The sequence below is a fragment of the Mastigoproctus giganteus genome, chromosome 10 (genome assembly GCF_048544385.1).
Source record: "Mastigoproctus giganteus isolate SK-2022 chromosome 10, ASM4854438v1, whole genome shotgun sequence".
Classification (NCBI taxonomy): domain Eukaryota; kingdom Metazoa; phylum Arthropoda; class Arachnida; order Uropygi; family Thelyphonidae; genus Mastigoproctus; species Mastigoproctus giganteus.
Window position 1 is genome coordinate 76,887,019 of NC_143584.1, and position 14,823 is coordinate 76,901,841.

General features: G+C 37.6%; 1 protein-coding gene across 1 annotated transcript in view; it reads left to right on the plus strand.

Annotated features, from left to right (window-relative positions):
* LOC150079100 (retroviral integration site protein Fli-1 homolog) overlaps positions 1 to 14,823 on the plus strand; it is a 170,446-nt gene that overhangs the window by 45,539 nt on the left and 110,084 nt on the right. Inside the window, exons 2-3 of the mRNA XM_090382952.1 lie at positions 986 to 1,186; positions 2,561 to 2,641. Coding sequence (XP_090239078.1) covers positions 986 to 1,186; positions 2,561 to 2,641 — 282 coding nt within the window. The remainder of the gene's footprint in view (positions 1 to 985; positions 1,187 to 2,560; positions 2,642 to 14,823) is intronic.

A 14,823-nucleotide genomic window follows, 5' to 3' on the forward strand; every position in this document is an offset into this window, starting at 1 on the left:
CCCAGAGTGCTGATGTGAACCCTACCGAGCATCTTTGAGATGTATCGGAGCGTCGGATACGTGCACGTCGAGATCGCCCAAAGAAAAAGGCCGAACTGGTGGCTGCGTTAAAGGCCGAGTGGAGGAACATATCACCTGGCATTTATAAAAAGCTGGTTGACAGTATGCCGCGAAGATTGAAGGCCATCATAAAAGCGAAAGATTTCAGCACAAAATATTAAATGGCACAATAAAAGCTCTTTTTTGTCTAAAGGCAGTGTCCGGATATTAATGGTAGGGCAGTGTATGATGTATAGGTCGATTTCGAATAGCACAATCGGAACAAAACTCCAACTACCACATTACAGTTGTAACTCCGTTCTATTTATGTTTTAAGGGTTACAGCTGTGACCCTGTTTAATAAACAGTCTCCATGCGCATCTAACCCTTGTCATACAAATGACGGCATCCTTGACACACAACCTCAACCTCATATAATTACTAAACTTATCCTGAAAAAGGATGCTTTCCTGCACGAAACGGTTTTCTGTATTACACGCAGAGAGGAGTTTCGTTCGTGGGCGTGTTTTATGATCCCCGGTGTACAGAATCCCTTAATTGTTAAAATACATTACGCATTAAAATGAGATTTTAATAGTTTTCTCTCCAATTAATGTTTAAGAGTGCGATGAATTATTCATTTTAAAATATTTTCTGCGTGCCGCGTTGCGCAGGACACAGCAATGCACCGAGAAACTGTGTACGTGCGTGTTTGATGTCTGTTTACCCATAAATCACCGCACGCTCCGATCCGTTCCCAAATTGCCCCGTGGAGTGCACTTCAGCAGTTTTACTGTCCACCTCCGATCCGCATTAGTCACGAGAATATCGAAGGAAATAATGCAGTTAAGACCGCCACTAACCCACTTTTTCCTTCCTTATTTATTTTCGACGTGACATTTAATATAAGCTCACAACAATCTGAATTCCGGTTTCAATTTTCCAGATCCGCTTCTGTGGAATCCCGAGCATGTTAAGCAGTGGCTGGAATGGGCAGTGAAGGAGTACAACTTACATGACGTCGATACGACACGCTTTAACGTCGTTGGTCGCGAGCTGTGTCAGCTGACCAGGGAGGACTTCGGTCGTCTGACCAATCCATACAACGGAGAAGTGCTGTACGCCCATCTTAATTTTCTACGTCAAAGTGAGTCATTTGTTATATGGTAGTGGTAGTCTGACAGCTACATAATGCGAGATATTTTATGGTGAAGAGAATGTGTTTAAAAAATGAAAGAGAAATAACGAGCGCGCCTAGAGATATTGGCACCATTTATCTTCCATTGTTTAAGAAATCATGGAATCAACGATTTTTAGAATCGCTGTTGCATTGTTTAAGAAATCGTGGAATCAACAATCGAAATCTAAGTAACAATGCAACAGCGATTCTAAAAATAGTAGATTAAATATTATTGTTGAAGCTGATGTTGAGCATTTCCTTTGTAGCTTACAGTATCTGCCATGAACCTTTTGGTAAACTTATTTTTTAAACCCTTTTTTAATAGGTGCGTTTAATTATTCAACTTCGTGTTTTTTCGTTTTTTGTTTTTAATAAAATGTCTTAAGATTAAAGACAGACAGAGTATATATGGCTGCTGTCTTTAACCTTTTAACTAAATAAAATGAATCTGTGAAGCTGAGTTCGTTGAGTTGACAGGGCTGCTCGATTTTTCATCCGGATATTGGAGATTTAACTGCAAACAAGCAACCAGCTTTAGATCTTTGCTCTACAACAATATATAGGCTAATGCTCCGAAAGATAACTTGATGATTTTGAAATAATAATAAACATAACCATATAATAAAACAATGGCTGTCCAGTAATGAACTGCCAGTCCTCTTTCTATCACTTTCAGTTTTAAAACTACCTAAATCGATATATCAGAATATGGAAGACGGTGTTTCAAAGAGTGAAAGAAAAAGAAAGATGGACGAAGGATTGAAGTTCATGCGAAAGATTTGAAGATGAACTGTAAAAAGGATGAATTCAAATAGATACCGGTTGGTTGCGATACGTTTCAAATAGATACAGAAAGAAAGAGTGCAGTTACAAGGCTGTTTTAGAAGAAAAATGATCCTGCAAACATTTATAGAAAAGATATGTAGCAGAAATTTGATATCTCTAATAAAAGGAGTACATAAGAAAGAGGTCATTTGAAGGCAAAACTGGGTTAGCAACAAGACAAAACTCACGCAGCGAAAACACATCATTTAAGAAGGATTTGTTTATTTGGAGAATTCCATTTCTCAAATAAACAGATTATCAGGGGAAATTTCGGCTAACAATGTACTCTTAAAATGTACCTCAACTTCACTTATTGGATTCCATCCCCGAAATCGCAGAACTCTTTGTATTTTTTATTACTATGATTATTTATATATACGACAAAGATTATCATTATTTATCTTTTAGAATGGCAGAAGGCTTTGTTGCAATGTGGTTGTGTTTTTCTTATTTGTGATAAACATTTCATTATTGGTTTTTAGTTTTGCGATTTTTATTCTATAATTTTTCTGTTAGCATCCGAATCATCATTGCCCCCATCGTCACGAGACAAGACATTACCTTCTGCACAAACTGGATCTCCCCCTTTGGCAACAGGTAAGTAGTGCTCTTTTTTAATTACGTTAGTAGTTAATAATAATTGACCTGTTATTTTGAATTTTGAGATTTTGGACATATTCTGTAAAGTAGAGCAGTGGTTAATGCAAGAGTGCAGTAGTAAACCAGTTTAACACATGGATTAGGCAGCAAACTCAAGTAAAGGACATTCTTATCAAAACTAAAATGGTCTTTGACAGGACACATAGCTCGAAGACATGACAGATGGACTAAGAAAATAACGGAATGGTACCAACAGGAGCTAGAAGAAAATCTGGAAGACAACGGGGAGATGAACAGATGAAATTCAGGGTAGTAAATGGATGGCCATTGCACAAAACAGAAGGAACTGGAAAGTTGCTGGAGAGGCCTTCATCCTGCAGTGGATTGAAAACGGCTGATGATGATGATGACTCTAACCCTGGAAACTTTAAGTGGGTTTTGGGCGCTGAAGACCAGGTGATGAGGGAATATAATGGTATGGGATAAAGGCAGCATTACATGTATCGGATAATAAGCTGAGGGTCATGTATTCATACATAGGTCTTCGTTCTGGTGACGTTGGGATGCTGCCGAAATGTGACTCCCTCATCAAGTCTAAGTCCTCATGCTTAATGATTTTTCTTACAGATTCTCCAGCGATATAGATTTCTGTTTCCTTGACCTTTTGTTTGTAAAGGTCGTTTCAGCTGATCGGTAACCCATAAATTTATTTATAAAATATTTATGCATTCATTTATAGCATTTATTTTTATAAAAACTAATTAATTTGAATTTTTTATTTTTATCTTTTTGTGATTTTATAAAGAAACAGAAGATTTTACGATCTTTGTCACGTTGTTTTTAATGGAAAAACAACAGATACCGCTTTAAAAAGTCTGGGTGAGGGTTTGAAGTATATTTAACAATAACTATAATGCGCATTAAGCAATATCGAAGATTCAAAACTGTTTATAAGAGATTGCTAATTTGTATCCGGGGAACTTTGAGAGACTCAAAGCGATCCCTGAGGTTCTACAAATGCTCCGCGTTAATTTTATCATCGATTTTTAAAAGATTTAAAGGATTCCGCCGAACAACTTGCAATAAAAGGTCCCCCAGCCTTAAAAAAAAAAGAAGTGGAATATGCTGGCTGCAGGCATCACGTACAACGAAGATTATTCTGGCTTACTACATGATAATTTTACGCGAATTTTTGGTTTTAATACCTCACTTAAGCATGCGAACGGATGTAAAGCAATTAGGGCATGTTCTTTTATGTAGGACTGAAACCGTGAAAGAACAGCACGCGAACTAGAAGAAATATTTTAATTAGATTGATTGACGTTAATGATCGCAAACTACCACGCGTTGTGGGCCTATTTTTGCCTCTATACGAGTGGCTAAATAATATACAAATCAAACTAGAAATAAACCTTAAAGAGCCATATTTGACTACAACAACCCGAATTGATTAAAAACCTATTTTTCTCTATAGTGCTGTATTCTTTTAATCACGTGAAAGCGGTCAGATTTTAGAAACAAACTGTCACTGACCAACCACCAGTCAATGGTTTTAAAGGATGGGAAAGCCTAAAATTGTGGGTCCAACACCTGTTTGTTTAGCCCTTGAAAAAGATTGAATGCATTGAAAAACGTCCTGAACCAGATCCAGTTGTAACGCCAACAATCACGCCTTTCTCAGTTCCATCTTATCAAAGAACATCATTTATTCTTTCCATTATTTATAAAACGCCAATCATTTCTTTAATCTTAAAGAGCGCACTTCAAATTATCAGCGAGTCCATGAAGTTCCCGAGCCGAACAAGTTAAAAGTCTAATTTCCGCGTCATTTTCTCAGATCTTCATCAACACTTTTTTTCCTCTCTGTCGAGTTTCTTCTTAACAAAGGTCGCAAATCAAATTTATTAAAGCCGGCTGAGTACCCGAGTAGGACAAGCGACCAATGAACATTTTTTCCCTCCCTAATTTTTTCTTCTTCAACGGACAGTCGTTAACGCACGCGGCGAGTATTTTTAGCTGAAAGGTACAAACCCTTTCCCCCACCATCGCAAATCTACGAGGCGGCCCTTTCAGCAGTAGGAAAAGATAAGAAATTTAAATATTTTCTAAGAGCGTAATAGAAACATTTAAAAGTAGAGAGTCCTTTGTGTAACCCCCAGGCGACAGTTTCCCATAATTAGACGGAGCACCGAGTCTGATTACATAACAGTTTAAATGTTCTCGCACACAATTAAATAGAGCCCAGAACTTTCAGTCGTTAAACATGCGCCTCTGTACTCCACTGCGAAAGTGTTCCACGGCCCCCTCCTATCGGTTCCTGCGATCCAGCCTTTCACGTCATTCTGAAAATTAACAAGATGCGCATAATAAAGCCCATAACAACGGGATGAGGCCGACAATGAAAGGGATCCATTCGACTGTTGCCTTTTGCTCAGTGGGCGCTTTTACTAATACTCTAATCCTAAATTGTCCGCGGGGACCGACAGAACGCCGCCTCGGTATCGCCCATCAGATCATCAAGGGGCTTTTAATTCATTATGCGCCCACTTTGACAATTAGCGATGTCCATTGCAGGCAGCGACTCGCTCGTCAGGGCATGGAGCGCCGCAGGAGTTCGGGCTTCACTCGGCAACTCGAGGATGAATCAGTCTGTCTGTGTGTTTTTACCTCTCTCTCTCTCTCTCTCTGTCTTTTTTCCTAGCTTTCGGTGTGACGTCGAAGCCTATTAGGAAAAAAAGAAATGGGGAGGAAGCACTTGGAGAGTCGATTGAATGAAAATTTCGATATAAGATTGAATATAACAGTTGGTGTTTTGCGCAGTTTTCCCATATACAGGGCTTTATGTAAAAAAAAAAAAACATAAGAAAATTTAAATTAAAAAAAAAAATTTACTCAAATTCGTCTGATTGTTGATTAGTTTTTCAAAGACCAAACAGCTTTGGAACACAATCTTTATGGAAAAGTCAACAATAACTGAAAAGAACAGAGAAAACGTTAAATTCAGCAGGAACCCAAAGAATAAATGTCAACGTCGAGGTCTCATTCATAATAATGGCCGATGAACAGATCCAAAGAGGTTGAAATCCCTCCCACCGATAATAAAAAGTAACTTGCACTCTGATCCATGATTAATTAACCTTTACATTCGCCTAATTATAATTACCTAAGAAAATAATCTGCTACGGATGCTTTAAATTATCTTACTTATAGGACTCTTATGAATTGACGCTGGTTCCAAATCATGAATATTTACAGACAACTCTTAACAATTATTTGTTTCAACAATTATCTACTTAATAATCCAAACGAAATGACTTGCGTAACAATCAGTCGCATAACAATTATTGCGAAGTTTATTGATTGTTGGACATGGATGGATTTGTTAGTATAAATTAACAGGACATTATTTTGCTAAAAAGGTGTCTCTGATAAAATTCACGAGAATCTTTTTATATTAATTTCTCTCCACTTTCAAATGGAGCGTCTATCCTTATTAAAAGTCATTTACCTTAATATTCTTAAGAAGAAAATGGGGCACACGTAAAATTCGACTTCTGCCTTAACTCTTTCAATCGCTCCTAGCGACGCCATCACACCCAAAGTATTGCGCGGGTAAAAGAACAATCGTAAACCCTTCTAACACTACCAAAAATCGAAATACGGACAATTCTCATCAATTTTAGTTCGTACGAGCCCCATGAAAGCTCTCTTCCACTTTATTATGTAATAGTTCCGCACCAAATCGACAACTTCTTTCCTCCTCACACATGTGTGGAGAGTCTCTTTCCCGATAGGCTTAGTTTTTCTACAGACAAAAGAATCGAAGTATTGTGGATAAATTACAATTATATATCTGAAAGCAATACCGTTCTGCTGCGAGGCATCTAATTTCCCCTAAATATTAAAAAAAAAACACCACCACCAAAAAACCTGTTGTTTTTTCCTTTTATTTTCTTTTAACAAATAAACCCCGTCGTTTGTTGTCATTTCTTTCTTACGTAAGATTTATTTAGGTGTCATAAGGAGTGCTTAATTAGACAAACAAAGGAGAAAAAATATGAAGATGCATCTTCCTGCTCGTAAAAATCAATAACGGCTACCCCCCAACCTCCCCCACCCCTTTTCGCCGATGATGCCAACGCTGTTAGCGACCGACGCGTCCTCTAGCGACCGCCAGGGTGTTCGGGCGAGTTTTCTGATAAGCGTTAAACAATGGGAAGCGTAAAAGTTTTTTAATGTTCGCTTCAAACTGGGAGGAAGTCCCCAAAAAAACCCGGCTAATATCGTTAGTTTGTTTTTTGACTCTCCGAACATCGGAAAACACAGCTAAAAATAATTATGATAGGGCGGTTGATGAGCTACGCCGGCTAATCAGTTCTATTGACACCTGGGCCATGGCGCTTCCTCTATTGTCTTCCTGTGAAAGAACGCCGCGTTCACCCCACACTGGAATAGTACCCCCGTTGACAGAGAGATAAAGCGTACCTCCAGCGACAAGGTTTTTGCGACCCTTATTGATGCACCATCTCTATCTTTTCCTTCGTCTCACCATTCGATTGCCATTTCACAAGGGGAGTGAGAGAGGTGGAGGGGCTTTTTCGGGGGGAAGACAGACGAATAGAGAGGAGAAGGATAGAAGCTTTTGCCCATTGCTGGTGTCACTGATAACGGGCCGACGATACCAAACTCCGGCAGCCAGTATATATGGTGGCGTATCGTCAAACTGAAACTGCGTTCAGCGGGGCCCTCTTCAGGCTCTCTAGCGGCTCCGGAAACTGTTTTGTACCATCGGTGTCCTATGACAGTCGTGCGTGACGTAGAGTCGAGAAAAACGATCCATCGACCTCTGATATCATGTTGAGTATTGTGACAGATATTAATGAGGCTGCAGACGACAGGCAGCGTTATCACACAGTTGAACTCAGAACGGGAAATTTTCGCTGCACCATTTAGTAGAAGCAAGCCGCTTTCTTTTGTCTCCATGTGACACATTGAAACAAAAAAGTGCAGTGAGCCGAGAGAGATAAAGGCCCGCTTTTATATACGTGGGACAAGTGTCTCACCTTTAATTTACCTGGTGTAATGATGATGCAGATAATAACCGCGTGTTTTCAAAGTAACTGTGCGCACTTTTTTTTCCCCCTAAATAGATTTTTTTTTTTCCTTGTCACCGCTTCCATGGAGAATTGATAATGAACTAAACTTTTCGTAGGAAACTGTAATCTGAGAGGATGTCATCATGGAGCGGCTGATAAAAACGCCCACTTATGTAGATGGAATGAGGAAAATAACGGTGGAAAAAAATGGCGAAAAGTGAAAAACTTATTTAGGAAGAAAAACTTGTAAAAATCCGTTGTCGGCAACCAATAAAAAAATATTTAAAAAAAGTTTTATGAAGTTAGAACACTGTAAAGATTCAATGTTATTTAACTCTGTCACCAGAATAAACATTATGCGCTAATAATTCAGCGCAAAGCTTTACAAGAAAACACGTACAAACTTTAATACGTTATTTTTAAAACCAGAGTACTGTTAGTAACATTGTTCTCCAAAAGAAATGCTATTTGTTTTGTTGAGCTACAACAGTTGAACAACTATGACGGAAGAGTCATAGTTGTTACAGTAACAATCAAATAATATACACTAAACGATTGTTACTGTAAAAATCGTCTTTACAGTAACAACTATTGTTATGATAACAATTGTTATTGTAACAATCATCGTTACAGTAACAATTATTGTTATTGTAACAATCATCGTTACAGTAACAATTATTGTTATTGTAACAATCGTTGTTACAATAACAATTATTGTTACGATAACAATTGTTATTGTAACAATCGTTGTTACAATAACAATTATTGTTACGATAACAATTGTTATTGTAACAATCGTCGTTATAGTAACAATTCACTCAACTTATCCAGAATATTAAGAGCCATTCCAAATGTTTTTTTTTTTTCTTTTTCATTTCAGTATGCCGGAATGCTTTGGGTATTTTCACACCATTTTTTTTTTGTGTTGATGGTTAAAATCAATTCCTATTACAAATACTTTTCGTAATTTCTTATTTCATATATTAATCTATTATTTCATATATAATATCATTCTGCACAGTGTATCATTCGCTCACTAGATGGCAGCAAGAGTAAGAAATATATTACGTACTGCAGTATGTAATATATTTATTTTGCGTATGCAATATTCGCTCGGAGTGGGAGAAAGGGAGAGTTAAATAAAATAATAATTAAAATGATCAGTTTTTGTTCGTGTTATTATTTTTCAGAAAACATGAGACAATTAAAATTAAAACCGTTGACAATAATTCCAGAACAATTCTTAGTGGATTTTGCACTTTCGGGGTTTTGGCACAAATGCCTCTATACTGTATTTACATCTGAATCCTCAGTTGCTGCCCAGCCATTTTTAAATCCATCAGTGGATCCACTCTTAAAACTAGAACACTTTTAATTGGAATAACACACAATATCAGAATTCTCATTAACTTTGAATGAGAAAATAAAAATTTAGTTCTGATGGGAGACTTAGTATAATAAATTATTTCTAACAGTTGTTGTTCTCATTTAATTTAGCTCTCCTGAATTACAGGGAGCTGATGTGGTCGGTTCAGGACATTTGATTATCGATAGGTTCCGAAATGAAAGTTGCAGAAAAATACATTAAGATTTATTCAAATATCCTGACATTAGAACCACGCTAGGGCTAAAAATTTCGCGTGCTCTCACTTAATGACATCTCACTCGCGGGTGGTTGCTGTTTACTATCGAATAACGTTTAACGTTGCTCAGATTATACCGGGAGAGGGAAAAAAAATCAGAACTGTTTTTCCCCTAAATTACGAACCACTGTCCAAAAGGAGAGCATCCAAATCAGTAAAACTCATAATATCAAAAAGTAGACTCAGAACAGCGAAATGATCAGTATATCGGCACTTCGACAGTACGAAGACCAAGACATACGCAGCTTATGTGAGCGATTAGGAAGGAGTTAGTGGGTGTCAGAGACCTCACCCTAATGATACAGTATATCAAAATATGCCTCGTTCCGATCCCGCTCAATGCTCCTGTTATTTGGTCCTCAGTTCCTTAAGCGCAGTTGAGCAGATACTATGGGTTAGAATATTGTATCCTGAAGTGGTCAACCAGATAAATGGACGACCATTGACTATCTCAAGATCGGTTCTCCATTCCAACCTCGACCTAATCCCATGGAAAATACAGATCGCAACCGCAAATATCCGACTGTTGACAAAACTTGTCACAGGAAAGACAGACATCCCATCAATTTCAAATTTCATCAGCTGTATAAACTTGGCGAGGCAGGAAGGAAGCCGCGTGGGATACCGTTAACAGTTTAGTGTGTCTCAAGAGTATGTTCCCATCTAACGCAATTGGTCTTTATGATGATCTCGCCACAGATCCCTATAAATTTTTCGATGACAACAGCTACAGAAATCGTTCACTCAGGAATACCTACCAGTTCTCTAGTGTGGGACAGATTCCCCTTAATTCTGATGGCCACCTTTTCATAAACACTTAGAATACTCCTGACAAACCGCCAGTGTTAAAAGGCATGAGGAAGCCATTCCTCACCGCACTCAGAGAGAAGAGGTGTTAGTGAAAATACCGTAAAGTTATTCTGTAAAACTACATGTAATCCTAGCCCGAATTTGTAATTGGAAATGAGTATACATATTATCTTGGTGATAGTCAGATTAATCTCTAAAACGTTCTGTTTTCATGGGACTTAACTACTGTAGTATTTACCTGAATATGTTTAAACACATCATTTGTACGCAGAGATGGATTCATTGTAACTTGAATTATGCACAGGCTGCGTACGAGAAAAACCTTGTGTTTAAATAAACGGATTATATCAGCATATCGCAAATGCGAAGTCAATGGATAATAAAAGATTTTTCGTAATGAACGTTAGCGATTTTCCACTGCATTGTCAAGAAAATTAGAATTTAAGGATGCAATACTGGTAGATTTCCAGTCCAAAGGGAATCAGTCAACACTGCTCAAATAGGTCAGCGCTCAAAGTACTGGAACGTGCATTATCCTCAGAAATCTTAATGAAAAGAACAACGAAGCAATCTGCCACCTTCAAAACAATAACGCCCGACCTCCTAGTGCGCATGAGGAAACGCAATTAGTTCCTTAAGTGTTGATCTCCAAAAACAAAATGTCAGTTGCGTGGGAACCTAGTTAAATCTTCCTAAAACTCAGCCCTGTCATCTCTATTAGGAGTCTTATTCACATGCTAATCTTCGATAACAGTCAGAATTCTAGACAGCATGTCTTTGCTGACTTCTAACCACTCTCTCGTGGCTTAAGAATATCATAAATATTGCTTCTTCTGAATTTGAAAAAATAAATAAATAAAAGTTTTCTTTTCTGTTCTGTTCTCGGTGTTACATTTCTTCGAAACACTGAGGCTACGCTCAACTCCATCCAAAAGAGGGCATTTAACTCGTGCCTCAACTAATCAACACCCATTCTTTGTGCAACTCCAAACTCACAGAAAAATTATCACTTCCTCCCTTATATTTGTGTTCTCTGAGACAACCTTCCTTCGTGTCAGATAATACGAAGGACAGGAGCTTTCGTGTTTGGATTACCGCAAAAATTTGTTTTGTCGTTTTATCTATAGAAATCAAATTTAATCGTAACGTACCATTAGTCGGCACTGAATAAATAATCAAAAATAGATGTCCCTCTCGGTATTGTGTAATGGTGTTAAAAATACTATAAAAAATAATATTCAGTTTCAAAAAATCTGTTTTCATGAATCATGAAAATCAAATTGAGGGGGCCTGCATAATTCGGATTCTTAAGAGTAGTGTGGTCACACCCGAACCATTTTCACAACCAGCTCGCATGCTGGTTTCAAAGGATGATGCCAAAGCCTTGTAACAATAATTTCCTTTATAGGAGAAGCTTAGTATTAATAGATGCAAATGACTCAAGGAAAGAAATTTGCACAGCATCAGCCAAAATAAAATAAAATATACCTTGATCATCTCTCTTAATACTTTATCTAATGTCCCCGTCAATTTATTCAAACTACCACTTCCAACAACATCAGATGGTACTTAGTTCTAACAATTAACCACCCGCTAGTGCAAGGCAAATTTTACATCCATCCTGCAACCATTCTTCCTCAATTTAAATTTATACTGTGTGTGTGTGCGCGCGCTAGGCAGACTTGGGGTGTTGTCCGAGGGAGAGTAAGAATGTCATCGGCATTTAGTTTACCTAAACACCCCAATGAGATCTATCTAAATGTGCCTAGTTTCTGATGTAATTTGCATGTATAAAATAAGAGTACCGTCTTGCGCCCTTGACTGATCTGATGGATCTTCTCTGCTCCCGTTCCAACAAATCCACATTCTTCCTAAAATGAGGCTTTCAGATTTGTATCCAACATTCAAGATGTGGTGTACTCACTGCCTTGTACAATAGGATAATCATCTTCTTGTCTTTGACTGCAAAATTTCTGTATATCATTGACAAAATTCCATGAGCTGTTCTAGCAGTCTATCTGCACTGCTCAGAGAACTTCATGTCTGACTGAACAATACCTCTGGTCTTTTTCACTCTACACTACCCTGTAGTGTAGAGTGAAAAAGTACCATACAGTTGGTATATTAATCTGGGATTACTGCTGTCCCATGATATGCAGTAGCATGCATTTGTAAATGTTATATCTCAGTCCATCTGCCTAAATTTTCTAGAACTTGTTGCTGTAGCTTACTTTGTTATTGTCTTTAATCACGCTGCCAACCTTTGTACCATCTGCAAACTTAGATATTGAGCCTGATATGCCTTCATCAATATCATTAATAAATATTGAAAACAACAGTGCGCCCAGAGTTGAACCCTGTGGGAGTCCACTAATAACATTAGTCCAAGAACAGTGCCCATTGATAAGCAATCTGTCTTCTTCCACTCAACCATCCTGTTATCCATAGCAGTATAACTTGCCTAAATGCCGTGCTATTCCATTTACAAAGTAGTCTTTTATGTAGTGTCAAAAACGTTTCTGAAATCTAAGTATATGATATCAAAATGGTTTCTTTGTTACTGTGACACAGTACAGAAAAACTGGATGCAAAATTACCATTCTGATTGGATACTGTCACAGTATGCAATCAGATTGATCGGGCAAGATTGCTCCTTAATAAATGCGTGCTGTGATTTCCTTTTAATTGCATTCCTCTCAAGGTGACCAAAGATTCGTTGACCACCTGAGTCCTATTAGCAAGAGCATTATCACCCACGAATTTTTAATCACGGGCACCATGGCGCCTCAGATGGGACTCGCATTCAAGCTCAACGATTCTCTATATGGTTACTAATATAGAATATTTAAATGTTCGTAAGTACAATATATTGGTATTATTGAAAAGATAAATAGTAAGTGGTTTTAATTTACAGTTAAACTATTAAACTAGCAGTATTCTGAACTAATGGTTCTTGATTGAATGGTGCAGTGGATGTGAAGAAGCAGAAGCTAAAAGACTTTAGTAAACACAATCAAAATTTTAAAAAAATGTGCGTAATGAATCAGAATGTATTACCGTTTATTGAGCAAATAAGTACAGCTAAGATTAGTTATTTTATATACAAGTACATAGTAATGTGCACTACAATTGGAAAATTATTCCAAAGTATCCTTTTGATTAAAAGGGGCAGTCCGCAATTCATTACACAGGATCGATCTTAAAGCAAATTCGCTTGTGATACCCACACGAATGAAAATGCACTGTGAATATTCTATAATCGCCAGTGTAATTTTACAAGCTGTGGATAAATTATTAGAAATACTACCGTGGTATTTACATCTGACTGTTTTGTTTTCTTCTTTATTACGCACTTTACAATTTAAATCCTTTTTGTGTGAGCATTTCTGAATACTTTTTGAATCATCCGATGGAATTTCATGAATTTACTGCACTTATTTAACTTTATTTTCAATTTTATGCAATTGGCTATTGCGATGAGCAAGTTTTTCATTAGTATTAGAAAAATTATGTAATTAAAAAGCAAAGTATATACAGTATCAACCATAAAATAAAAGGGGGAAACTACCAACTTCATTCGTTGTCTATTCCTCCTAATAGCTCATCTCATATTTCTATAAATTTATTGAAACTACCCACTTCCACAAAACTTGTCTGGCGGAAAACAAATTTCCACACATCTATGAATGTCCAGCAGCTATCCTTTGCTGATTTAAATGTATGTTCAGTTATGAGTTTTCTGAGAAAGAGTAAAGATGTCATCAGCATTCGAATTTACTGGACCCTATTAATGTCTTAAACAAAAACCTGCAAACTATCATCTGTAAGAAATTTACAGCATCCCAGTAGTTCTTGTTAATTACGTCACATTGCGCTGTTAGTTAACTCCTTCCTTCTCCCTCTTTTCCCCCTTCCACACGGACATTTTTCCTTCATAAATGGGGTATCCAAACTTATTCAGTATCTCAGATGTGGCCTGGCCATTGCTTTATGGGCGGTACCAGTAGCTTCTCTGCACTGCTTATAGAAAGTTTTTTTTTTATGTAAACCCCAAACACAAGAGGTATTAGAACCTATAGTATTTAGTACCTTGCTTGGGTTGGAGGTTGAGAAGACGAAAGAAGATATTTGTTGACATTGGACTTGAACTTCTGTAGACTGTAATTTTCAGGAAATACGTATGAAGGAAGGTTGTTCCAGAAAACGGCAGTTGAATGAATAAATGAGAAAGATGAAAAGTTGGTTCTGTGAGTTTGAAGTTGGACAGTAAATGGATGTTGGCTGGTGGCGGCACGTGTTCGGACTGTTTTGAAAGAGAGAGTGGGAATTATAGAAGCAAATTCAGAAGATCAGTGCCCATGGAAGTATCTGTAGAAGAGGCATGCAGCAGAAACAGTACGTCTATGAGACAGCGAGTAGAGAGACTCTGTTACAGATGAATCATTAATTAACCTAACTGCCCTCTTCTGAATGGAATCAAGAAGCCTGAGAGAGGTTTTGGGGGCACCACCCCAGATGTGGGAACAATATTCCATGGCAGGGCGGATTTGCGATTTATACAGAGTGAGCAGCTGTTTGGAAGAAAAGTAACGCCGAGAGCCAAAGAGAAAACCAAGTTTTTTAGATGCAG